Genomic DNA, 27,983 nt, shown 5'->3' on the forward strand with positions numbered 1-27,983 from the left:
TGTTTAGACAAGTTTTAATGCGCACAAATTAACTAGTTTAATTATATAAACCCATCATTTGATTTGACTTGTTATACGCGATTCTAGCACTGCTAGTGCTTGTAACCATAGGCATTATTATTATTCGCATCTCATATTTCAACTTCCCCGCATGCAATGCAAGGTGGCGACTCCAATCTTGTCCACAATATTTTACTCGCAAAACAACAAGAACCAAAATTCTATATTCTAAAAAGAAATTCAGTGATTGAGCTCATTTATATGTTGTTACCCTGATATAAATAAATCTACATGACATTGAATTGGTGGGCTAATAAGAAGAATGTATTGAATTAACATCAAAGATTGATGGAAATATCTTGATGCATGGATTCATCTTCTAACATCAAAGCGTTTGAGAAGGATCTGGCGTAGACTGTACTTAAAAGGTATTACTTTCATTTCGTTCCAAATTCTATGACGTCTGAGGCAAAAGAAAATTACTCCTACTACTACATGACTATTAGAACAATTATTATTGTTTCATTCAAATTATTATCTTTTGATATGTATAATAATTTCATTTAATTGGGGTGAAATCGCAGAAATAAATTGAAGGGAAGAGGAAAATAATGCAGAGTGGAGGCATTGGGTGGGCGGAGATGCAGGGTCAGGGGAACGCGCGGTCAGGGTCAAATGCGGGACGGCGGCCGCAGAATGCAAAGGCGGCGGCGCAGAGGCTGGCTCAGGTAATGGCGTATCAACAAGCCGATGACGACGAAGAGAAAGACGAGCTGTATGAATACAACCCTGTGGTTGTGGCTCCCTCTACAGCTGCTATTGGCCTTGGTGGAAGGCCCAATCGAACTCGTACTCCTCTGGTAAATATATACTTTAAAAAACTTGCACATGCTCCTTTGGTGTTTTTAATAAAATTACTGAAAAGAAAGTTATGGACCACAGTAGCATTATATTTCAAATAATCTATTTTAGCTCGGAGAAAGTATCTTTCTCTTTGAGAAATAAGTAAGTAGCTTGAGTTTTGGTTTCTTTTGTTGTGTGTTAGTCAGTTCGGACATCCATCGAACCACAGGCATCGACTACCCGTCCGGCATCACTAGGAATCCGACCATCTGCATCTACTGACTCTTTGGGTCAAAAGGTACTCTTACATAACACCATTAAAATACTTCCTCACTCTCAATTTTTCCCTTTCTGTTACTTTTTCCTCTTCTAAAAAATTGACACATTTACATTTTGTCATAAATGAGTATTTGTTATAGATCACAATTGGATAGTAGTTTTGGGACTATTACGTGTCTTGCTTAGATAAACTCAGTGTCCAATCAAAGCCAAATAAATTGAGATTGCCTGTAATCTTTTTATGCAAGAATCAAGATTGAAGTTTTGATTTCTTTGTTCTCTCTCAGCCAGTTCGTGCATCCATAGAAGAAAATGCATCATCTACACGTCCAACATCAATCCGTACATCCATAGAACAACATGCACTAACTACACGTCCAACATCAATATTAGGAATCAGACCATCTTTGTCTTCAGAGTCTTTAGATCAGCAGCCTTTGTCAGCTCGTTCAACGACGCCTATTCGAACTTCTCTCCGATCAGGCTCCTCCTTGGAACATCAACAACAGCAACAGCAACAGTATGTACATGTTCATCAACATTCTCATTCATCTATCCAAACCACTTCTTCTACTTCTGCAGCTGTACCGAGTAAGCTAACTTTTCAATCTAAAAATACTTTGGAACAACCACCATCTGCTCGCGCACCAACTACACCTTTGGCTAGCAATCAATTATCGTCTCAATCCAGCATCCCGGAACAGCCTCTATCTGCTCGTGCTCTAGCAGCTAACGGCTCGGGTCACTTCGGTGGCAAGCCAGTTCCTGTTGTACCTTCTAATGTGCCTGTCTCGCTCAGACCAGTTGGTTCTAATGCAGCTGCAATTGAGCCTCATCCTGAAGCTCGTAAAGATAAAAGGTAATCTTTGATTCTTTGAATCGGTAATCATAATTCTTTGAATTTTGTATTTCTTTGATTGGACCCATCTCAACATGTGTGCACCCTCGAAACTAATAAGTTACTATGAATATAGAGTTAAGCTAGTAAGCATGGTGAAGTCTCAAGTGTTTTTCCTTGTTCAAAAATGCTTTTACTAGTTTGAATGCACAAATAACTACACGAGCATGTCGTATAAGGTTTTGATGCTCACTATTTTGACAAAGTAGCTTTACCAGTTTTATTACAAATGTTGACAATTTAGTCATATAATTACTACGCACTCTTCAGCTCTAGAACTAGAATTGAAGTTTGTTCCGAAATGTAAAACACTTGTCCGTCCATCCCACATTCTAGATGTTAGTCTTTGAACAGGACCAAGGGTAAACGCAAATATCACCTGGAAGTACACTAAACAGTCTTGTGCATTGCTGAATATGTTCTAATCTTTCATTTATTGGGTCACTGAGCAGGTTATCAGTAGATTTTGGTACTTTCAAGTATAAAGAACCTCCCACTCAGCCATCTTCATCTGCTTTACAAGATGAGGTTAGTTCATTTACCAACTGTATCAATCATTCAACTACATGTCAAACCTTCTAAAAACCAGAAAGTTTATAGAGTTGAACTTCCTGAACAGAGAAGTTCTCTTGGATAAGTTGCTATTTTTTTTAGAATCTCTATTGAGTTCCCATGATCTCTAATTACAATATTGATGTGAATGAGATTTGATCCAAAATACAGGTTGACATGCTTCAAGAAGAGAATGAAAGTTTACTCGAAAAGGTAAGAACAACTTCCTTCTCAAAAGCAATCAGTTGGGTACTTAGGCGCTGGGTAACGCTAATTTTTGCTAACAGAATTAGTTTATCATTTCAATCCATCGTGCTCACGGGCAGTGGATCGTTATATATCCTTTCAGCTTCGACTTGCAGAAGAGCGTTGTGAAGAAGCTGAGGCAAGGGCTAGGCAGCTTGAGCAGCAGGTAAATCTTCAAGAACGTATTTGTTACTTTTCTCGCATTAGTTAGTTTTTCTCCTTTGCTTTCAGACTGTATGTTGATGCTGCCAACATTGCAATACCACTATTGGATGTTGCAAACTGATGAAAGCTTTGCATCATGGGTTCGAGCAGTGGTTCGAGTAATTCCACTACTGAAAGTAAGAGGTTCGCAAAAAAGTCGTGAGCCTTCACAATATTTGAGTTGCTTAACAAGGATCGGGAACTCGGGTAGTGCGAAATTTAGCCAAACAATGTTATAATGACAATAACAAAGATAATGCAAGTTGATAACAATGACACATACCCCTGAGAGAATAACCTCACAAGATCGCTCCAAAGAAAGGGGATCACACAAGTATTTTTCAACACTCACTCTCTTACAAAATACTCTCAATTACTAAAGGAGAAGAAGAAACAAGAAATGAAGACTCACGTCTTGTTGGTGTGTTTAAAATGAACTAATTGCCTTTCTTTTTATAGGCAAAAAAGTCTTGGCCTCTTAGTTGTAAAAGAAAAGATACAACTTGTGCAAATAATATCCATTTGGGTCCCAAAAAATATTACCAACAAAGTCTACTTTGCAAATAGGCTTATGCTTATGTGAGATGGATTCCGCTAGCCAAAATATTGGCCATAATTACATATGTCTTGCTTTTAGGTTGCCAGTCTTGGGGAAGGTGTGTCAATGGAGGCTCGTCTTTTAAGCAGGTAAGCTTCATAATCAAAGAACATTGACCTTCATTCTAAAATCATCTAGGCTAAATTCAATATGTTTTTATTTTTACTTTGTACAGGAAACAAGCAGCTCTACAACAAAGGGAGGTATGTATGATAAAGAGTTCAATACATTCTTCCTTATTTTATATTTTGTGACACACGTCAGTTGAATGTATAACTTCAAAGAGATAGTATAATTTACCGTACATTAATATAGTAGAAGAAAAAAAAATTGTAGAGTTAATCCGATAGGGAACATCACATAACAATCGAAGTACAGTTTGAATCTTAAACTTGTTAGGTGTAAAGAAATGTATGATCTTTTAGTAGAAACTTTTCACATAAAATAGGAAAGCGACAGTATGATATTATCATATTTATTTCACTTATTCCGCTTGGATGAAATTAAAGATGTGTACTTCACAGGCTGCTCTAAAAGTTGCAGCACAAACTTACGGTGGAAAAAGTGACGAGCTTGCAGCTCTTCGAACAGAAGCTGAGGTATTTGTAACCTTCATCCTTTATATTTGATTTCATATTTCAGGAATAGTTCATTCTTTATATCTATGATTAAGGACTAAGAATTCCTATTTTAGTCTTCTGAGATATAAGTACTACAAATTAAAACTTCAATATTATCCTTTCAGAAAGAAAAAGAACTTAAAAGTTTTGTGAATCTACCTCTTTAGCTTTGCAATCTTGATTTCACGATGAGTCGTTGGATGTGAGGCCTTTAGAATTGAAGTATTCTGATAGCTTATAACAAGTCTTAGAGAATAGTATAGAACATAATTACTGAAAATTCAAAAGTTTGGAGATAAAAAAAAAGTAGAAAATGTTTAAAGCTTACTTCCTCCGTTTCAATTTATATGAACTTATTTCTTTTTAAGTCCGTGCCAAAAAGAATGGCCTAATTCCATATCCAGAAATAATTTACCTTTATGCAATGATTTATAGTCACACAAAATATATGTGCCTCATTTTACACCACAAGTTCAAAAGTCTTCTCTTTTTTCTTAAACTCTGTGGCCAGTCAAATAGATTCACATAAATTGAAACAGAGGGAGTATATCATGGATATTATTTCAATATTTCATTTTTCCAAAGAATTCAAAAAAGACATTTGCATTTTTCTTTGGCAGTTTATAGTCGTGAAATGTCATTGTATTTTCTTACTTATTAGTTGTATACGGTCGAAATTGATTTCGGCATTCGTACGACTGATCGAGATGGGATCATAATAGACCAAAGGAAGATTTTGTAATATCGAGATGGGTTCCGAAGATGGTACGAACGAGCTTCAGATTTCAAGTATAGGTCAAACACCGAGTTCGAAGTCATTATCGAGCTCGGGTCCGAATCGAACTATGATGAGATGTTGTGGAATCGAGCTTAAGGGGCAGAGGCCAACCGATACCGAGCCCGAATCATCACCTGATCCCGAGTCGGCATCGAGCAAGTCCGCATCGAGCTCTAAAAACAATACCGACCAGCACCGAGGGCGATCGAGCTCGAGCTCACAGATAAAGAGCCGTTGCAAACGCACTAAGGGAGAGAATCTCGGCTGGAATTAGGGAAAAACTGATTTACCGTGGGTTTCCCACTATGTATTTTTAATTATATCTAAAATAGGATCCTCCACTATAAAGAAGATGGCTACATTTCTGTAAAAGACAGTTCTTTGCTTACATTGTAACTAAAACACCATACACTCCTATATTGAAGAGTTATTCTTTTAAGCTTCGTAGATTGATTCATCTTGCTTAGTCCTAAAAATCATCTTCTTTCCAACCTTGTTTATTTTGCATTCTTTACAATCCGTATTTGATATTTTTATATATTCTTACGATCTGTATTAAGTTATACCACATATTCTTAGAACTACGTACAAATTCAACTCTATCCGTTTTTCGGGTAAACAGTTTGGCACCCACCGTAGGGCTAAGGATAACAATGATTATTTGATACGAATCTGCAAACACACACCATTTTACGCCTGTCTTTTGAAAGTGTCTCTGGCTTCGGATTAGCAATGGCAAACCCTCAATTAATGGCTTTACCTATCGAAAACGAAGTCGGCCTTCAAGACGAAACCAACAACTTGACGCCTAGGGCCGGAAGGCCGCTTGTCGAGGCCATGGAAGCTCGAGTCGGAGCACCTGAAGCTTGGGTCGAAGTACCACTAGACGTTAATTCACAGGTGGCCCTTGAGGCGAACCAATGTTCTGAACCTGAAAATAGCATTCATGGCGGTACTCGATCTGCGGCTCGAGACACCCATAACGTTGAGGAAAACGGAGTCAGCTTGCGTATCATTTTTAAAATGCTGCAAGCCCAACAGGTAGTGATAGCTCAGTTGCAGAGCCAAACCTAGACACCAAGCAGGCCAGAGCCCAATCCACCTCGAGAAATTGCCCACAGAACGGAGCCAACCGTAGTAGGTCAAATGAGCAAGAATCGGGGACTACTCCCAAAATTGCTAAGATACTCGAGGAGCTCACAAAGTGGATCGAAGCAAACGATAAAAAAGTAGAAACATACAACTCTAGGGTCGATCAGATCCCGGAGGCACCACCAATGATAAAAGGGTTGGATTCCAAGAAATTCTTGCAAAAGCTTTTTCCCTCGAGTATCCAGCTGTAACTTGGGCGGATGTGCACAATCGATATCAGTCAAAAATTAGGGTCGAAGATGACCAATTAGGAGCTCCTTCCGGATCAGTACATCCAAACAGGTCGGTTATTAAAAACCAGAGGAGCATCGATAGAGAGCCAAGGTCGAACAGAGACCGATATCAACCATACACCAAAAATCGAAGGAATAATGATTCGGGATGCAATTCCGCCCGGAACAATTGAAGGAGTGATCAAGGACAGAATTCTCGGGATATATACCGATCCTATAGAGGCACCTCGATTATCGGAATATAACTATAGCATTGATGCATCAGGCATTGTATCGGCAATCGGAAGGATCAAGGATACTATGTGGCCCAGACCCATGCAAATCGATCCCTCCTAAAGAAACCCAAATTCGATGTGCAAATATCATGGCACACATGGCCACAAGACTGAGGATTGCAGATAATTAAGGGAGAAGGTAGCTCGTCTATTCAATAAGGGCCACCTTCGAGAGTTCCTCAGCGATCGAGACAAGAACCATTTCAGAGAGAGAGACGCCAACAGAAAAAATGAACAGGAGGAACCTCAACATATCAATCATCGGTGGAGTCGACACTCCACAGGAGCCCATACTCAAACGCTCAAAGATACCGATCACTAGAGAAAAATGAACCCGAGATTACGTGACCGAAGACACTTTATCATTCAACAACAAAAAAGCTGAAGGCATCTCTCAGCCCCACAACAACATTCTGGTAATTTCTATCTTATTAGATAAAGTTCAAGTTAAGCGTGTTTTAGTGGATCTAGGTAGCTCTGCAAATATCATCCGATTGAAGGTCGTGGAGTAACTCAGTCTGCAAAATAAAGTCGTGCCCGCAGCTCGGGTCTTAAACGACTTCAAAATGGCTAGTGAAACAACTAAAGAGGAGATTATTCTACTGGTAAACGTGGCCGGGACCATCCAAAATACTAAGTTCCACGTAATCGAGGGTGACATGAGGTACAACGCCTTACTCAGAAGGCCTTGGATCCACAATATGAGGGCAGTACCTTCGACTCTTCACCAAGTAATAAAATTCCCGACGTCGGATAGTGTAAAAAAAGTGTACGGGGAGCAGCATGCTGCGAGGGAAATGTTTGCGGTCGATGAGGTAACGTCGATGTCAACACCATCAACCTCGGAAATGTCAAGCATCAAAGGTAAGTGAGAAGTTAAATAGCAATCACAGCCGCCAGCCTCGACCGAATCAGGGAAGCAGGAAATAGAAGAAGATGAGGAGGATTTTCGACGGTCGAAGAACTGGAACAGGTTATATTGATCGGGCATCTGACCGAGAGAAAGGTATACTTGGGAACAGGATTGACCCCCGAACCCAGGAAAAAACTTATTCAATTTTTTATAGATAATATAGATTGTTTTGCTTGGTCCCATTCAGATATGACAGGGATCCCACCGTCGATAACAACGCACCGACTGAGCCTGGACCCTAGGTTCAAACCGGTGAAGCCAAAGAGAAGACCCCAGTCCAAGGTAAAGCATACATTCATAAAGGACGAGGTAACTAAACTTCTCAAAATAGGGTCCGTTCGGGAGGTAAAATATCCCGGATGGTTAGCCAATGTAGTTGTAGTCCCTAAAAAAGGGAACAAACTTAGAATGTGTATAGATTATAAGGATCTAAACAAGGCATGCCCCAAAGATTCTTTTCCGCTGCCCAACATCGATCGCATGATCGATGCCACGGCCGGCCACGAGGTCCTTACTTTTCTCGATGCCTATTCCGGGTATAATCAAATCCAAATGAACCCGGAAGACCAGGAAAAGACTTCATTTGTCACCAAGTATGGAACATATTGTTATAATGTGATGCCCTTCGGGCTAAAAAATGCAGGAGCTACTTACCAACGCCTAGTAAATAAAATATTCGAGGAACAAATAGGTAAATCAATGGAAGTTTATATTGATGACATGCTAGTTAAGTCCCTGTGCGCAGAGGACCATTTGACTCATTTGCAGGAAACATTCGAGATTTTAAGGAAATATAACATGAAGCTCAACCCCGAGAAATGTGCTTTCGGGGTCGGTTCGGGCTAGTTCCTCGGCTTCATGGTATCAAATCGGGGGATCGAGAGCAACCCTGATAAAATCAAAGCCATCGAAGACATCGCCATCGTAGATAGTGTAAAAGTTGTGCAAAAGCTTACCGGACGGATAGCCGCATTAGGCCGATTCATTTCCAGGTCATCGGATCGGAGCCATAGATTCTTCTCTCTACTAAAAAAGAAGAACGATTTCGCCTGGACCCCGGAATGCCAACAAGCATTAGAAGAATTGAAGCGATACTTGTCGAGCCCTCCACTACTTCACATACCGAAGGCAGATGAGAAATTTTACTTATACTTGGCGGTATCGGAAATCGCGGTGAACGGCGTACTAATTGGAGAAGAGCAAGGTACGCAATTTTCTATTTATTATGTAAGTCAAACCTTAGAAGAAGAAGAAACTAGATATCCACACTTAAGAGAAATTGGCACTTGCACTGATAAGCGCATCTAGAAAGTTAAGACCATACTTTCAATATCACCCCATATGCATGTTAACCACTTACTCACTTCGTAATATTTTGCACAAGCCCAAACTATCGGGCCGATTGGCCAAATGGGCTATCGAACTCAGTGGGTACGATATCAAATATCAACCCCGTACAGCCATCAAGTCCCAAATTTTGGTGGATTTCGTGGGCGATTTCACGCCAACCCTCATACCCGAAGTTGAAAAAGAACTCTTGATAAAATCGGGTACGTCATCGGGGGTTTGGACCCTCTTTACAGATGGTGCTTCGAATGTGAAGGGGTCCAGGCTTGGCATCGTTTTGAAACCCCCCACGGGTGGCATTATTAGGTAATCTATCAAAACTTCTAGGTTGACTAAAAATGAGGCTGAGTACGAGGCCATGATTGCAGGTCTCGAACTAGCTAAAAACTTGGGAGCAGAAATCATTGAAGCCAAATGTGACTCTTTACTAGTGGTGAACCAAGTAAACAAAACCTTTGAAGTTCGAGAAGATAGGATGCAAAGGTATTTGGACAAATTACAGGTAACTTTGCACCGTTTCAAGGAATGGACTTTACAACATGTGCCTCGAGAACAAAACAGTAAGGCCGACGCACTCGCAAGTTTAGGGTCATTGGTCGAGGGAGATGAGATCGACTCGGGGACTGTCGTTCAACTCTCGAGATCCGTAATCGAAGAAGGTCATGCCGAGATAAATTCTACAAGCTTAACCTGGGATTGGAGGAATAAGTATATTGAATACTTGAAGAACGGAAAGTTCCCATCGGACCCTAAAAATTCGAGGGCCCTACAAACCAAAGCTGCTCGATTTACATTGACTACAGATGGAACATTATACCGAAGGACATTCGATGGACCATTGGAAGTATGCTTAGGTCCAGGAGACACCGACTACATCCTACGTGAGATTCACGAGGGTACTTGTGGAAATTACTCCGGTGCCGATTCATTAGTCCGAAAAATAATCAGGGCAGGGTATTATTGGATCGATATGGACAAAGATGCAAAGGAGTTTGTCCGAAAATATGACAAATGTCAAAGGTTTGCACCAATGATCCATCATCCCGGAGAGCAACTTCACTCAGTCCTATCCCCATGACCTTCATGAAATGGGGAATGGATATCGTCGGCCCTCTACCATCGACCCCAGGTAAAGCTAAGTTCATTTTATTTATGACTGACTATTTCTCTAAATGGGTTGAAGCACAGGCGTTTAAAAGTAAGAGAGAAAGAGGTTATAGACTTTATCTGGGATCATATCGTGTGTCGATTCGGGATACCCACCGAAATAGTGTGTGACAATGGGAAACAGTTTATCGGCGGCAAAGTGATGAAATTTCTTGAAGACCACAAAATAAAAAGGATATTATCAACACCGTATCACTCTAGTGGGAACGGAAAGGCCGAATCAACGAACAAAACTATCATCCAAAACCTAAAGAAAAGGTTGAACGACGCTAAAGGAAAAATGGAGAGAAATCCTACCCGAAGTTCTTTGGGCATATCGAACAACACCAAAATCTAGTATGGGGGCAACCCCATTTTCCTTAGTATATGGCTCCGAAGCCTTGATTCCAGTCGAAATCGGGGAACCCAGTGCCAGGTTTCGATATACAACATAAGTGTCAAATAACGAGGCTATGAATACTAGTCTCGAATTATCCGATGAAAAACGAGAAGCTGCTCTCGTCTAATTAGCCGCCCAGAAGCAGCGAATCGAAAGATACTATAATCGAAGGACCAAGTTTCGCCATTTTTAACTCGAGGACTTAGTGCTAAGGAAAGTCACCCTCAGTACCCGAAATCCAAACGAAGGAAAACTGTGTCCAAACTGGGAAGGACCGTATCAGGTTCTTGAAATCGTCGGAAAAGGATCCTACAAGCTCGGTATTATAAACGACAAACAACTATCAAGCAATTGGAATGTGTCGCACCTAAAGCGATACTACTACTAAGGTACGACCCTCCCATATTCATTTATATTTCAAAACTAACCCTTGCAGGAGTCCAATCAGGAGCAATGATGAATCCTTCAATACGAAGCCCTAGGTCTAAAAGCACGTGTTGCACTCTTTTTTCCTTAGATCGGTTTTATCCCAAATGGGTTTTTCGGCAAGGTTTTGAATGAGGCAACCATTGATCGTGCTAACCTAGAAACAATTCGATAGTATCCGAGGCCTCTTTACAATCGACCTCGAATACTGGGGGGCATTAGCCCTATATCAAGTTCGATGCAAGAAAGTTGCTTCATAACAACAGAGTACCGATAGGAAAAATTGTGCATTAGCCCTATATCAAGTTCGATGCAAGAAAGTTGCTTCATAACAACAGGGTACCGATAGGAAAAATTGTAAGAGCCAAATGGTCAAAACGAACCATGCTCATGTAATTGTCCCGAGCCCTGACGCAAAACATGAACACATGTATGATGACTTGCAAAGAAAGTTTTCTTCTTTACCGATATCTTATATCCAAGAAATATTCCTCTATTTCGAGATTTATTATGCAAACAGGATTAAGGTAAATCAACGAGTTCGAGAAACACTCACTCGACTATTACGCCTACGGGCTACATTACTTCGAGTTCGAATCATTCACTCGACTACTAAGCCTACGTGCTACTTTTATTCCGAGTTCGAGCAAGCACTCACTCGACTATTATGCCTACGGGCTACATTACTTCGAGTTCGAATCATTCACTCGACTACTAAGCCTACGGGCTACTTTTATTTCGAGTTTGAATAAGCACTCACTCGACCATTACGCCTACGGGCTACATTACTTCGAGTTCGAATCATTCACTCGACTACTAAACCTATGGGCTACTTTTATTCTAAGTTCGAGCAAGCGCTCACTCGACCATTATGCCTACAGGCTACATTACTTCAAGTTCGAATCATTCACTCGACTACTAAGCCTACGGGTTACTTTTATTTCGAGTTCGAACAAGCACTCACTCGACCCTTACGCCTACGGGCTACATTACTTCGAGTTCAAAATCATTCACTCGACTACTAAGCCTACATGCTACTTTTATTCCGAGTTCGAGCAATACTCACTCGACCCTTTACGCCTACGGGCTACATTACTTCGAGTTTGAATCACTCACTCGATTAATAAAACCTACGGGCTACATCATCTCGAGTTTGAGAAATCACTCACTTGACTAATAAACCTACGGGCTGTATTACTTCAAGTTCAAACAATCACTCAACTCGACTACTAAGCCTATCGGCTACCTTATTTCAAGTTTGAGTAATTGCTCACTCGGATATAAAGGCTATGAAGTCCAAATTCGATCAAATTACCTAAAGCCTTATGTAAACATTCATAAGGCATGAATAAAATAAAATCTTCACAAGGTAGGAAATTAAACAGAGGCAAGTCGGTAAAAGAAAAGATATTTATATATATATACAAGATTGTTTACATGATTGTTTGCAACACAGAAATTAAGGGCTAAGTTTCTTGGTTATCTCCGGGAGCGGTCTCTTCTCCACCGGGCTCCTCCACATTTTCGGACCCGCTCTTGCTCTCATCATCATCGTTATCATCGGAAGCCAAGGCTTCAACATCGACTTCGAGCTCTTGAGCCCTTTTTATCTCTTCAGTGAGGTCGAAACCTCGAGCATGGATCTCCTCGAGGGTCTCCCTCCGAGATCGGCACTTAGCAAGTTCAGCAACCCAATGTATTTGAGTATCGACGGTCTCGGCTGCCTCTATTGCTTATACCTGGGTAGCTTCAGCATCGGACCGATAGACGGCCACGGGTGCATCTGCATCGGCCTTTGCCTTTTCGGTGTCAGATTCGGCCTTGGCAAGTTCAGAGGCTAACCGAGCCTCGAGCTCCTCTATTCTTCTTGCTTGAATCGAGCTTTTCTCCTTCATACTTTGAAGTTGGTTTTCGACTGATGATAATTGGGCTCGAGCAGCCTCTTTCTCTATAGCGAAACAGTCCATACCTTCTTTCCACTTCAAAGACTCCGCTTTTATCACATAGACCTCTTCACGGAGTTTTTCGATCATCTCAATTTTCTGCTGCAGCTGTAAGATCGAAAAATTAGCCATCATTCTGGTATCAAGCCCATAGGCTTTAAAAGTATCATTACCTGCTCGGACAGATCGGTCTGATCTTGGTGAGCCTTGGCCAACTCAGCTCAGAAGTCTTTGATTTCCTCTCCCCTTTGCCCTAAGAGGAGTTTAAGGGAGTTCTTCTCCTCCGTGACCCGTCGAAGGTCGGCCTCATATTGACGCAGCTCGGTTCGAGACCGAGAACATGCTTCTCGATGAACTACTGTGGCCTGCAAAGAAAGAAGAAACGAAGTTAGAAAAAGAAAACATGCATAAAAGCATTACCAACGAAGTGAGTTAAGTCTTACCCGATTCAAAGCCTGCTGCACTCCGAGGAGAAGATCTGATGCATCACTAGTGCCGACAACGTCCTCGACACCGATAAACAAATCACGAAAAGGATCATCTCCCTCATGAGATCCATCTACCTCAAGGGCCCCCAAAGCTTGGGCTTCCCGAATCGCCCCTTCGGAAAAAGCAGGGAAAGTGGGCGAGTCTTCGATTACTACTGCCCCAAGTGAGTCACTTGGGGTGTTTTCTTCGGTTCGAAGAGAGTCAGGAATGACCCCCTCAGTCATATCCACTATCTGTTGACTTCGATGGGAGATATCCTCGATTCTCAATGGCTCAAGGACTTTGCCCGAATCTTTCTCCGATATATCCTCAGTTCGAGGCGGAGCCTGGTAAACCACCATCGATCCAGTTGCCTGTGGGGCGTCGATGGTTTTCTTCATTCGGGCCATCAGTACGGGTCCATCATCTTTTTCTTCTTCCTCGTCTTCATCCCTAAAACGCCGAACTGATTCTGAGGTTAAAGGTATGGTATTCTTCTTCGACTTACGAGCCTTTGATTTTGGGTTTTTGGAAGTAGAGGCCCTCTTTCTCTTATTGTCCTTCGCCGGTTTAGAAACCGGGGCCGAAGTTTCCTCCTCGCCGGACAGGGGTCTCAAAACCGCATCCTTGCCCAAACTTACACACAAGAAAATTGATTTAAGTATACGGAAAACAGTTCGAATTATCAATGATGCGAGAAAGGAGCTTACCATGATTTTTGGCTTCCCATCGACCCTTCGACAAATCACGCCATGAGCGCTCGGCATATGTGGAGGTCAAAGCCAGATCTCGTACCCAATTCTTGAGATCGGGAACTGCGTCGGGCATCTAGGGAACCGCTGCATCACAAAAAGGGGATACCGGTGAGAAAGAAATGAAAGGGCAAAATAGTAGGGGATAACAACAGAATTACACTTACGCTTCATGTTTCACTCCTCGAGAAAAGGCATCTTTTCAGTCAGAATCAGGTTCGAAGTCCTTACTCGAACGAACCTGCCCATCTAGCCTCGATCCATGTTCTCATCTATGCTCGAGAACAGAACCTTGGTAGCCCGACGCTGAAATTTTATTAATCCGCCTTGAAAGAGGCGAGGACAGTATAATCGGATGAGATGGTCGAGGGTGAAAGGCATCCCCTCGATTTTGTTCACGAAGTATCAGATCAAAATAACGATCTGCCAAAAAGAAGGATGGATCTGACCTAAGGTTATTTGGTATTGGCGGCAGAAATCGATAATAACGGGATTGAGGGGGCCTAACGTGAAAGGGTAAGTATACACACTTAAAAACCCTTTCACATAAGTGGTGATATCTTCTTCAGAAGACGGGACTACTATTTCTTTGTTCTCCCAATTGCAATCTTTCTTTAGCTGTTTGAGGTATCTCTCGGTTATCGAACATAATATATACCTCGATACCGGGTCACATCGGCCCGGAACCGAAGAACCTTGGTCGGCCTTAAAATCGGAGGTAAGAACACAAGCCGTCGGGATGCACTCCTCAGGCTGTGGATCCACCGGTGTTTTGTCGGCGGCAGATTGGGAAGAAGAAGCTTTTTCTTTTTGGGGGATGGTTTTTGATGTTTTCAGCATTTTTGGATTTAAAAAAAGTGACAAAGATTTTGTGGTTTTGAAGAAGGATTTTGTAAAAAAGAATCACAGATTTGCGAATGAACTCAGAAGATACGAAAAGGAACTTGAAAAATTTGGAAGATTGAAAAGTGATAAATGGTAAAAGGAAGGGTTATTTATATATTGAAGCAATGGCGGTTCAATATCAGCGGTGGCCGACCACCGTCTGACACACATTAAATGCCTTGGTAAGCTAAACCGACGGGACAACTATCACGTACGTCATAGTCGGGCTCGATGCAAACGTCAGTGCATGTCCAATCGAGCCATTGAGAAATCATATCGTTTTCCACCATATCTTTTCCGAGAAACGAGGGGACTATCTGTATACGGTCGAAATTGATTTCAGCATTCGTACGATTGATCGAGATGGGATCATAATGGACCAAAGGAAGACTTCGTAATATCGAGATGGGTTCTGAAGATGGTACGGACGAGCTTCAGATTTCAGGTATAGGTCAAACACCGAGTTTGAAGTCATTATCGAGCTCAAGTCTGAATCAAACTATGATGAGATGTTGTGGAATCGAGCTTAAGGGGCAGAGGCCAACCGATACCGAACCCGAATCATCACCTGATCCCGAGTCGGCATCGAGCAAGTCCGCATCGAGCTCTAAAAACAATACCGACCAGCAGCGAGGGCGATTGAGCTCGAGCTCACAAACAAAGAGCCGTTGCAAACGCACTAAGGGAGAGAATCTCGGCGGGAATTAGGGAAAAACTGATTTATCATGGATTTCCCACTATGTATTTTTAATTATATCTAAAATATGATCCTCCACTATAAAGAGGATGGCTACATTTCTGTAAAAGACAGTTCTTTGCTTACATTGTAACTAAAACACCATACACTCCTATATTGAAGAGTTATTCTTTTAAGTTTCATAGATTGATTCATCTTGCTTAGTCCTAAAAATCATCTTCTTTCCAACCTTGTTTATTTTGCATTTTTTGTAATCCGTATTTGATATTTTTATTTATCCTTACAATTTGTATTAAGTTATACCACATATTCTTAGAACTACGTACAAATTCAACTCTATCCGTTTTTCGGGTAAACAGTAGTGCTGGGACATAATTGAAATGCATGTAATTTACTGTTGGAAACTTGTTAGCAAATAACATTTAGTAAATATTTTTGGTTACTGAAATACAGTTAGTTTAACAAGGTCATAGAGTAGACAAAGATTTTCGGTTATTGTAATCATGATTTATTCCTGTATGTTGTCCACCATGTCAAAGATATTATACTCATCTATAATCATAATACTCTTATGAGCATGAATAATAAACTATCTCGCATCTTTAATAGCATACGCGTTTCTTTTCTTTCTTTTGCGTAGTCCCTGCGAACTATGACTCGAAGAATGATACTGAGTCAAGAAGAGATGGTATGTATGTAATTATTTTGTGGCCTTTCTTTGTAACTTTTCCCCCTTTCCTTTTGCATACTTACGTAATTCACAGTTTCACACCTTAGGAAGAGGTTGTTCTCAAGAGGTGTTGGCTTGCACGCTATTGGAGTTTATGCGTCCGTTATGGTATATTAAATTTCTTGTGCCAAGAATTTTTTCTGACTTGTGGTGCTTAATATATCTAGACAATTAGAATTATATTTGTGTTCTTAAAGTAAAACTGTGATCACTAAATTACTTTATTTTATAAATGATTTTCTAGATAAACCATGGAGTTACTTTCCTTTAAGCATTGAAGCATTGAGATTAAGACCTCAATGTTCCTTTAATATTGTACTTCTTTTGGGACACCTTGACCACATTTATTGGCGTAAAAATAAATTTCTTCTATTACTTTTCACAATCATCATTTTTTTTTTTTTTTGGCATTTAGGACCCCAGTTTCTTCAACTATGCCTTCTTCTCTGCTCCGCCTTCTACGCATAAAATTGAGAAGTCATTGTAGTTGAGTTTGTTTTCGGATGTCACTTGAAAATGGACACTGGAAATTACATAAAACTGTAAACTATAAAAAATGATTATTAAACCACAATAAATAAATGTAACTTTTATAAAAATTACATTCGCTAAATTATTTGATATTAGCACCTAGAGTTAGACTAACTAAACCTGGTGCTTATCGAGTGCGAATGACTTTCTTCTGAGAAATAGAATCTGATATTCTCTCATCTCTTTTGCTAAAATCTGAAGAATTCGGAGAATTATGACAATTCTAGCCTAGGGGAAGAATGGGAGAGAGAGAAGAGAGACATGAAGGTCAAATATTTTGGGAGCAAATGAAACTGCTTCTTCTTTATTAGCTCAATCGGATATTTATGTACAAGGATTAGTTAACTAACTAACTACAACAAACTCTAGGTAATCACTAATTAAGCTACAACTAATATCCACACAGCTGTCATCCACCACTAGCTCAGCTCCAGTTCTGCCTTGCCACGTTCTAAACCTCACTTACCCGATGTAGCTCTATTATATATGGGTCGTTTGGTTGCTTGTTAGAGTTATGCATGTATTAGTTATATATGTATTAGTTATGCAGGTATTAATTATTCAAAGTTTAGTTATGCAGGTATTAATTATGCAAGGTTTAGTTATGCATGTATTAGTTATGCAAGGTTTAGTTATGCAAGGTTGAATTATGTCGGGATTAGTTATGCGGGGATTAATTATGCGGTAGTTATATAAGGATTAGTAATATAAATGTAATGTGAGTGTTATTTATTATTAGCTTACTTTATTTTATTAAAATTGTTAGTATAGTTTAAATATATATATTTTAAACAAAAAAATACAAGTTTGAATAAAGGGTATTCTTGTCATTTTGTGTTTTAATACAAGTATTACTAATACATGTATAAGTTATTCCACCTTCTACCCTGCATAAATAATACATAGATTCCCTCATAACTTATACATGTATTAGTTATGCGGAAAAGAAAAACATGAACCAAACATTGTATTAGTAATGCTACATTTTATGTGGAAAAGAGGAAAAAATAACCAAACATTGTATAACTTATGCTAGCTTTTATGTGGAGATTATTTTTTTTCCTTCTTTTAACCAAACAATGTATAAAGTTATCCTAATTTTAATACATGGATAACACATCTCTAACCGGCTACCAAACGACCCACATTATATACAAAAATATCTTTGTACGCCCTTGTCTCTTAGATTTATTCATGGCCAAATACCTATGCGACTCCTTAAACTTGGCTCTAGTTTTCATTTTAACACTTTAACTAAGACCAGTACCTATTGAACACTTAAACTTTATCTTACTTATACCTATTAAACACATTTTTTATAACTCTCAACAAACTTCAAAGCGTGAAGCTACTTGCCATTGACCTAACAAATGACACCAATAAGAAAAAGACAAGTCAGTAGAGAAAAAGAAAAGTAAAAAATCTAGAAAGGAAAAAAGAGAAAGAGAAATGAGTTTCATTCAATCTGCTTAAACGCTGAGTATTGGGGAGAGTCTCCTAAGGAATCTGATTTCTTTCAAGCTCTGCAGCAGATTGACGATGTATGAGATTAGTCCATTAACTAAAAAATAAATATCTGAAGACAAAAAATAATTTGAAGTTCAGGGAAAATTTGCAGAGCTTCATGGTCGAAAAATTCTTCATCGTCGTCTTCTTCGTCAATCTCATACTTCACCAATTTTCTTTGATCCAATTTCTGATCAATTTTAGTTATCTCATCAATTCAACTTTCTCAGTCAACTTGTTCTTCGTCTCTGAATTTTTAAATCTCCGTTTCATGTAAGGAGGGAAGGGAAATGATCGAGGCTGGTGGTGGCAGTGGTGGGTAGGGAGGAGGAAGAAGGGGAAGGGTGGAGGTTGGTGTGCGGAGAAAGAAGAACGAAGGAAAATGGTCGCACCAATGGCGGAGAAGCGGCAGTAATGGAGTTAATAAGGTGGTGATATGGTTTCTTTAGAAAAAGGGGGTTTTATTTAAATAAAAAAGAAGAAAAAATATAATTTCAGATCCATTCACGCGCTTAAGAGTGGTAAAATACACATTTTTTTGCCATGTCAGCTATTGTGTTTAATAGGCACAAGTAAGACAGAGTTTTAGTGTTCAATAGGTACTGGCTTTAGTTAAAGTGTTAAAATAAAAATTGGAGCCAAGTTTAATGGGCCGCATAGGTATTTGGCCTTTATTCATCCTTGATTTCTCCTTTACCTTCTGTACACTTTTTCTAGAACCTATTAAAACACTTTCTGCTCTGGATAACAATCGTGATGACCCAATTGTTTCATCCTATTTCTGTAAACTATCCCAAATAAGTATTTTTCAAATAATTGCGAGAGTTACAATGAATCTCTAATTGTCTTTTCCCTTTTAGCTTATTGGCAAAATTGTCAAACAAGATATATTTAATCTTTTTCCTTTTTGTGAGATATTTTTTTTTAAGTGCATTTTATTGGGAGTAGTAAAGAAAGTTAAGAAGTATCATTATAATCAGGAACTAATCTGGGAGATGTAGTTCCAACCAAATCTTCACGATAATGAAACAACGCAGATAAAGGAGGAGTATTCCAGTAGGAAGGCTCTAAGTCTTTGTGAGAAAAGTTTGATGTTGAGTAATGTCCAGTAATGTTCTCAAAATGTTGGCTTTCTAAAAGTGACATGTCTTGGTCAATAATGTTATTTATCTAGTATTCTTCAAACATTTTAGACAAAGTAACAATCAATGAAGTAGGGAACCCTTAATAAGTTAGATTTCCAACATAAGCATTAGTCAATATGTAAGAAGATCAATATGAACACAAATATAAACTTATCTGAAAATAAAAGAGAAAATCTCAAATCCACTCTAATTTATGTTCTTCTACTGTGTAAAATCTGTCATACCCTTTAGGAGGTCCATCACATGAAACATCTTTTATTTTTCTTTGAAACGTACAAGATATGACAAAAATGTTACTACATGTCTTCAAAAAGAAGTAGCATATGGACAGTTGAATCCTAAGCAGAAATTTGTAAGTGCACAATTTGTATGGGGGAGGATGGAGGGGATACAGTGAAATTATAATTTGCTCAGTATCAGTGCCTAAGTGGGCGTTTGGATATAAGAATTGTAAAATTCCAAAATAGGGGATTTTTTTTTCAAGTGAAAATGGTATTTGAAATTTTAGAGTTGTGTTTGGACATGAATATAATTTTGAGTTATTTTTGAAGTTTTGTGAGTAATTTGAGTGAAAATTTTGAAAAACAGCTTTTTGAAGTTTTTCAAATTTTTGAAATTTTTTAAAATGTATTAAAAGTGTAAAAATTTTATGAACAAATGCTGATTTCGGAAAAAAGTAAAACTTTTTTAGGAAAAAGAGAAAAATTTCTTATGTCCAAACGGGCTCTAAGTAATTTAGGAAAGAGGGAACATCAAAAAGTTGTGATTTATGTGAAGGCTTTTTCCGACATTTAAAAGTAAAATTATCATTTCATTTGTTTTCCTTTAATGGATTGTACGAAGTACTCTAAAACTAATTCAAGGGTTATTGTGCCCTAATGCTGATATAGTTTAAGTGAGATCAGTCAGAAGAGTTGTTAAATAATTCACATCTATTCACGCTCTGGTACCAATTTAATCTTCCAAGTGAAATTCTACATTTCTTTTTTCCTGGACTTAGGTGTAGAAAAATTAGTTTTTGTCTTTGTTCCCATTTGGATTATTCATGTAAAGTTAAACATTATGCAGGTATTCACACAGACATAGCTGGAGCAAAACAAGAATATTGGTCATCCCTTGCCCCTTTACCGTTGGAAGTTGTGTTGGAGGCAGGGCAAAAAGCTAAAGATGAGAACTCATTACGTGAGATTTTCGAAAAGTTAATGTTTATTTATTACAACCTAAACCATTTAAAGCCTGTTTTGTTTAACTTATTATTTAAAATAATTTTTTTTGTAGTTTACAATGATCCAGAGGAAAGGGAAGCACTTCCGCATGATCTGAGTGAACTTTCAGGAGACGGGAATGTTGAAAGTATGCTATTAGTGGATAAAGGTCTTCGGGAACTGACATCACTAAAGGTCTTTTACAAATTCTTCTCTTCCGTGAACTTTTTCTTTGGATTTTGGTTTATGCAATTTCAGAACTTTTTCATATTGCACATCATATCATTTTTGTGGAGTAGTTTTTAGACTCTTAAGATATTCAAAGTGATCTAGGACCTTTGACATGGGACAAGCATTAACAATGTATATTAAACTTTTTTATAACATTTTACAACATAATTGTCAGAATGCACGAGAGAAAAATCTATTATTGATATTCTATTAAGCCTTTTACAATAACCCTATTTATAACTATACACAATACATATTCTACTCCTATTCTATGTGGTACTAGGATTATTTACATAACTATCTAACACTCTCTCAAGCCAGTGCATACAAATCATATGTACCCCCGATACGATGTGTGACATTCTCGTTGATCTCCCTATTCCCTTGTATAACTGATCCAAGGTATTTGAGACTATCTCTCCTAGGAATGACTTGTGAATCCAACCTCACATACCCGTCCACTTTCTGATCCGCACGACTGAACTTGCACTCTAAGTATTCTATTTTGGTTCTGCTCAACTTGAAACTTTTAGACTCTAGGGTGACGCCTCCAAACCTCCAGTCCTGCGTTAACACCGCCTCGCGTCTCATCAATCATAACAATATCATCTGCGAATAACATGCACCACGACACCTCCTCTTGAATGTGGCACGTCAACACGTCCATAACCAGTGCAAATAAAAATGGAGAGCTGACCCCTGATGTAACCCCATCTCAATTGGAAAATGGTCTGACTCTCCTCCCATGGACCTCACTAGGGTCTTAGCTCCATCATACATATCCTTAGTCACTCTAATGTATGCATCAGGAACGCCTCTAGACTCCAAACATCTCCATATCACATTTCTAGGTACTTTATCGTAGCCCTTCTCAAGGTCGATGAACACTATATGTAAATCCCTCTTCCTATCCCTATATTGCTCCATCAATCTCCTAACAATGTGAATGGCTTCTGTAGTCAAACGTCCCATCATAAATCCGAACTAGTTCTCGGAGATAGATACACTCCTCCTCACCCTCAACTCCACCATCTTTTCCTAGACTTTCATAATGTAGCTTAGCAGCTTGATACCTCGATAGTTGTTGCAATTCTGGATATCACCTTTATTTTTGTATAAAGGGATCATCATACTCCATTCATCGGGCATATTCTTCGTCCTGAAAATGTCATTAAATAACCTAGTAAGCCATTCCAAGCTCGCCCTGTCCGCGCTCTTCCAGAACTCCACCGGGATTTCGTCTGGCCCGGTCGCTCTTCCCCTGCGCATCTTACACATAACCCCTCTGACCTCCTTAACTCTTATACGCCTACAATACCCGAAGTCTTTACGACTCTCGGAGTGTTCCAATTCACCCAGGACAATGCTCTTGCCCCCCTCATCATTCAAGAGTTTATGAAAGTAGGTGTGCCATCTACGGCGAATAAGTGCCTCATCCAACAATACTCTACCATCCTCGTCTTTAATAAACTTCTCGTGGGCCAGGTCACGAGCCTCCCTTTCTCTTACCTTAGCTAGTTTGTACAACTTCTTATCCCTGCCTTTGCCCCCCAAGTTCAGCATACAATCGTCCAAACGCTGCAGTCTTAGCTGCCGTAATCGCTAACTTCGCCTTCGTCTTAGCCACCTTATACAACTTCCTATTCTTCCTCCTCACCTCCTCGCCAATGCTCTCCAGTAACTTAAAATATGCCACTTTATTGTTTTCTACTTTTCCTTGGACCTCGTCATTTCACTACCAGTCCCATTTGTGACCACCCGAATATCCCCTCGAAACCCCTAATACCCTGCTAGCAGCTTCCCTAATCCTATTCGCAGTCGCGGTCCACATACCACTTGCGTCCCCAGTACTCCTCCAAGCCTCCATTGCCAACAACTTGTCCTTTAACTCTTGAGTTTTGCCCCTAGTCAAGGCTCCCCACTTGATCTTCGATTGACCAGACACAACCCTCTTTCTCCTTCTCCTTGTGATTTTATGGTCCATGACCAAAAGCCTATGTTGGGTCGTGAAATTCTTACTCGGGATGATTTTACAATCCGTGCAAAGGCTTATATCGGACTTCCGGACGAGCAGATAATCGATCTTGGTCATGACCACCGAACTTTGGAAAGTGATCAAGTGTTCCACCTTCTTTAGAAAACTTGAGTTGGCTATCACCAAATCAAAAACTCTAGCAAAATTCAGTAGCGATGTTCTTCCTCCGTTTCTAACTCCAAAACTAAAGCCGTCATGCACATCATCATAACCCCCCGAATTCGCTCCAATGTGGCCATTGAAATCATCTCCTATGGAATTGTTCCAATGAGAGGAGTGGAACAATTCCAGCAAAGCTTTGATATTTTCTCATACCGAAGCAATTACAGTGAGGATCAAGGAAGTAGACAATAGAAGAGTAGGCAAGGATAATAGGATTACAACCCATGTAGTCTTTTATCAAAAGGTGCTACCAAACTAGACTAATCCCTTTCAATTACAATACGACAATTGAAGAGAATACCATATTAATTTGCTTGCTAACTCCATCCATTTCCCTTTGTTGTATATCTGTGTTGATCCTTTACCCTGGGGGGAGAAAAATATGAAGAGTTATCAAAGTGTGAGCAGGGAATAAATATGGCCAGAATTGTATGTGGGTCTTTGAGCCCAAACTTCACACTCAGCTTATCCTGAGAGTCACGTCGCTTAGTTTTACTAGACCTTTTAGACCACTTGAGTGATAGTATATTGCCTTTGCAAAATGCAAACTTTTCTTCAACGTTAACCTCTGAAATCATCAAATATTGTTGTTTTACTTGAAGTCAAGCAAGCCAGATAAGTGTTCTTTGTTGATATAGAACCTGATACACTATTCATAAAAGATCCCTAAAACATTTATCACCATTATATTCAACTGAACTTTGTTTTAAGAATATTTATCTTCAGCGTCTCTGATAAATGCTCTTCCTTTCTCTAAAATGCGAAGAAAATGATAGCACAACCGTTGTTCTTCTTTTGCCATATTAGACTGATTTTCTGTAACAGTTGCCAACATAAATCAAGACTAGTGTAGGTAGCTTTTCTTTTGTTTTTGCTTTCTGTCTTCTTCTTTTTTCTTATTTGTTGCGGGGCAAGAAATCCATGAAATATTTGGAGAAAGGTCATCCGACAATAATTCTGTAGGACCAAAGATAGTAGATTAATACCAAAGTACTCCCTCCGTTTTACTTTGTTTGTCATAGTTTGACTTGGCACAAAGTTTTATAAATGAAGGAAGAACTTTGAAACTTGTGGTCTTAAATATGACATAACATTTGTGTGGCTATAAAATTGAAACTTGAGGTTTTAAACATTTTATAGCATTTGTGTGCTATAAAGATTATCATTAATGAAATATTATATTATAGTCATTCTTTTTGGAACGGACTAATAAGGATACAGTGCCAAATAAAACGGAACGGAGGGAGTAATAATTTCAAACTTGTTTCATAATAAATTATAACCTCATTTTTCTTGTCGTATAACCTTGAACGTAAGATGCTAAAGCTTCATATCTTGTTACTGAACAGTCAACGCTGAGCAGAAAGGTTGATGAGAAATCAGTTATAATATCAATGGTTTGGAACTACTATTCACATGCTTAAAAATGGAAATAAAAGTTGTATTATGTGTTAGAATTTGATGAAATCTCTTGTGTAATTGATTTAATTTTCTGTGAATTTGATGAAATCTCTTGTGTAATTGATTTAGTTTTATGTTTTATCCTTTTTTTCCCCTTTTAAAGGTAGAAGGAGCAGTAGCCCTAGCAATGGCCCAACAAAGGCGCCTAACTGCACTCAGAGCTACAGGTAACAGAGTAGATATTCATATTTAACTTTATGGCGTATCTACCTTTATCACATGTTAACTATATTCTTGGGATTCATTCACCAAATATGTTGAATTTTTTATTGTTTATCCTAACTGGTTTGGGATTCTGCCTTTGTTGTAGTTTTCACAATTGTGGATGATCCAAAAGTTGAGCGTTAGTTTGTGGAGTTGTACGGACTTCTATCATATCTCCTTCTCTTTTGGTTATAGGAATTTGTCTCAATGTGTACAATGCTGCATCTCGGATTGGGTTAACTTTTTGAGAGATATATGCATTTGTTGTAGGGTTAAGACTTGGAGCTACTGAACTTTTTCAGTCTCCATGCTGATCATAGTAAACCATCTCAAATCTTGACTGATAGATATAATGACCTGCCGTTCCATATGTTATGGCTGCAGATGACATGAGGCTACCAATGGAAGGCCAAAGCTTTTCAGAAGCATTTGGTGAGTTTATTCAAGTTACTGTCATTTGGTCATTCAATTAGCTTACTTTGAACCCTTTGCACAATTGAATCATTTCTCTTTCTTCTTTTTCTTGTTTCAACAGAATAAACATTACTTGCTTTTGATAAGTCATTTTTAATTGCATGACATTCTTCCTTCTATACATATAACATTGGAAAATCTTAACTATTCAAGTTACATTGTGTAACAATAAGTGCATGGCTCAACCCAGAAAGGTTTGAATGGGTTTTCTTCACCATGGTATAAGATTAAGCTTTCTCAAAAATCACCATCGGAGTTTTTGTCAAGGATCTAATTTTCACTACTGTTGACTTAATTTGAGGTGGCTTAACCTATTTCCTTGCTGTTATTGAGATATCCTATATTCAATGCCAAATTGAGAGACTTTCGCTCGGGAAGTGAATTAATTCTAGTTTAACAAACCATGTGATTCGAGTACTTCTGATACACCACTACGCAATAATCTAATATTGAGTTTTTAGTTCAGGTTTAGCCATTCCATTCATTGTATCTCCAATTTTGCCTATATTTTCAAAAGGAGTGGTTAGTAGATATTAGCATTAGAACTTTCTTTGCTACCTCGTATTACTAATATTATGTCTGTATCACAGAATTGAGTCCGGAGGAGACAGAAGATGTGCAATTTAAGCAGGTATTTGACATTTTGACTCTTTAATTAATTCTTCACATTGACTTTCCCTCTTTTTTCCACCTTTCGTCTTCCCTTGAGGCTATTACTCACTTGCTGGTTAGCAAACCTTTGAATAACTAAAACGCGTAATTATTGCTCATTGATTTTGAATTGTGCACAACTTCTCTAACGAAATATTCAAAAAATAAAAATAACTAGTACTCCTTCCGTTTCAAATTAGATGATGTACTTCCTTTTTAGTTTGTTCAAAAACAAATGACACATTTTTAAATTTAGAAATAATTCAACTTTAAACTCTTCATTTTGACCATTTTACCCTTAATGAGAAACTTTTATAACCACAAAAATATTATGGTCCCACAAAGCTTTTACCCCTTAAGCTTTTAAAACTACAAGTTTAAAAGTTTTCTTTTATTTCTTAAACTCCGTGCCGAATCAAATTATCTCACCTAAATTGAAACGGAGGGAGTATATAATTAAAGATTGTTTTTGTTTTCTTTATCTGTGATAGAATCCGGGTGACAATTTTGTCTCTGTAAGAAAACCAATGACTATATAGCTAAACGATCCATTTCAAAATAGATACTACTATTCTTCATAAAAACAAAAACTATTCTATAAGAATTATAGTGGGGGCTCTCTAAGCTTACAAGTTGCAATTGAATAAGAGGTCTCAATTGTCCCCCTCTCTTTTTTCTTGTTAATCATTTACTCCATCCATTTCAATTTATGTGAACCTGTTTGATTGGGCACGAAATTTAAGAAAAAATAAAGACTTTTGGAATTTGTGGTCCTAAACAAGTAAAAAAGGGGCTCAGAGTATTTGTGTGGTTATAAAAGTTTCTCATTAAAGGTAGAATTGTAAGTTTAAGCTAAATTGTTTTCAAATTTAGAAAGGGGTCATTCTTTTTAGAACGGACCAAAAATAGGTTCAGAGATACTATGAGTTTGTTGTGCTCGTTATTGGAAAATTAATTTAAAAATAGATGTTATACACTTGTTTTGAATTTCTTTCCGATTCCCATTACGTAGTCAAAGATTCTCTTTTGGTATTATTCTTTCAGGCGTGGCTCACATACTTGTGGAGAAGAACCAAAAATCATGGAGTGGAACCAGATATTGCAGAGGAGAGATTACAGTTTTGGATTAACCAAGGTGGTCAACCTCTCACTTCACATGATGCTGTTCATGGTAAGAGATTCTCCCTCTCCTCTCAATCTACAAGGAGAATAATGAATATAGGGGGAAAAAAGAGTAATAACTGATTGACTACTTTGGAGGCGCAGTTGCAGTTAAACATATTAATAGTCTGTTTGGTACACTCTACCCCAGACCCCACATGTAGAATTACCCCGGGTTGTTGTTGTAGCCCGACAACAAAATATATGCACTTCTAACGCAAATAACTTAATAAAGTTTTTCTTTCACTTTGCAGTCGAGCGTGGCCATATAGAGCTCAAGAAATTGGGGATTGAAACTCAATTATGGAAAGAATGCCGATCGATAGATCCAGAAAACACCCAAAAAATACAAAAGGAAAATGATTTTTGACAATGAGTTGTTTCTCTCTCTTTCCCATCAATAATTTTTTTATTCATTTGGTGAATACCATTATTTGCTGCACATTATTTGGTGGATCCTCACGTCCTATTTGTCGTTGTATGTGGATGACGCTTAAGCTGTTTTGATGTGTTTCCACTAAAAGAGACAACCAGAATATGCAATCGCCAATTGAAGAACCATCAAGCTTTGCGTGGTGGTGAAGGTTTCCTCACCCATAATCAATGAAAATTCCTTTGGGAGGGAGCGCTAACACCATCCATAGTAGAATATGTCTTGAATACCAGATGGTTAAAAAACAATTGAAGATATTCACTTTGACCGATTGCTAAAAAATTCGCCATGAGGTTTCTCTTTTGTCTCGTCGAAAAATCTGAATTATCATAACATATATTAATTATTTTTTTTTACTTTTCGACTCTTTCTGATATATGATATTTTATATTTTGACAA

General features: G+C 38.6%; 1 protein-coding gene across 2 annotated transcripts; it reads left to right on the plus strand.

Moving 5' to 3' along the window:
* Positions 1–478: 478 nt before the first annotated feature.
* On the plus strand, positions 479–27,983 carry LOC107795893 (uncharacterized). 2 transcript variants are annotated; one of them, XR_012701133.1, is made up of 18 exons: positions 479–860; positions 1,046–1,141; positions 1,410–1,981; positions 2,473–2,548; positions 2,744–2,785; positions 2,922–2,984; positions 3,660–3,709; positions 3,796–3,823; positions 4,145–4,219; positions 16,296–16,343; positions 16,433–16,493; positions 20,636–20,749; positions 20,846–20,967; positions 24,765–24,828; positions 24,972–25,020; positions 25,250–25,297; positions 25,930–25,970; positions 27,035–27,084. XR_012701133.1 is itself a non-coding variant. In XM_016618600.2 (18 exons), exons 1-18 carry the CDS (start codon positions 612–614, stop codon positions 27,519–27,521), a joined length of 1,992 nt encoding a protein of 663 aa, XP_016474086.2. In that variant the 5' UTR covers positions 482–611; the 3' UTR covers positions 27,522–27,983. The 2 variants fall into 2 exon arrangements, 1 of the variants encoding a protein (XP_016474086.2); XM_016618600.2 differs by lacking the exon at positions 24,972–25,020 and adding an exon at positions 27,406–27,983 and having other exon boundaries at positions 482–860; positions 27,035–27,161.

Source organism: Nicotiana tabacum, chromosome 17, assembly GCF_000715075.1.
Source record: "Nicotiana tabacum cultivar K326 chromosome 17, ASM71507v2, whole genome shotgun sequence".
NCBI lineage: Eukaryota > Viridiplantae > Streptophyta > Magnoliopsida > Solanales > Solanaceae > Nicotiana > Nicotiana tabacum.

What these genes read in the sequence shown, in the direction of transcription:
- LOC107795893 (XM_016618600.2), top strand. Translation starts at nt 612, where the DNA reads ATGCAGAGTGGAGGCATTGGGTGGGCGGAGATGCAGGGTCAGGGGAAC. An exon ending in ATCGAACTCGTACTCCTCTG is followed by an intron (nt 861 to 1,045) that starts GTAAATATATAC and finishes GTTGTGTGTTAG; the next exon opens with TCAGTTCGGACATCCATCGA. An exon ending in GAGTTTATGCGTCCGTTATG is followed by an intron (nt 16,494 to 20,635) that starts GTATATTAAATT and finishes AACATTATGCAG; the next exon opens with GTATTCACACAGACATAGCT.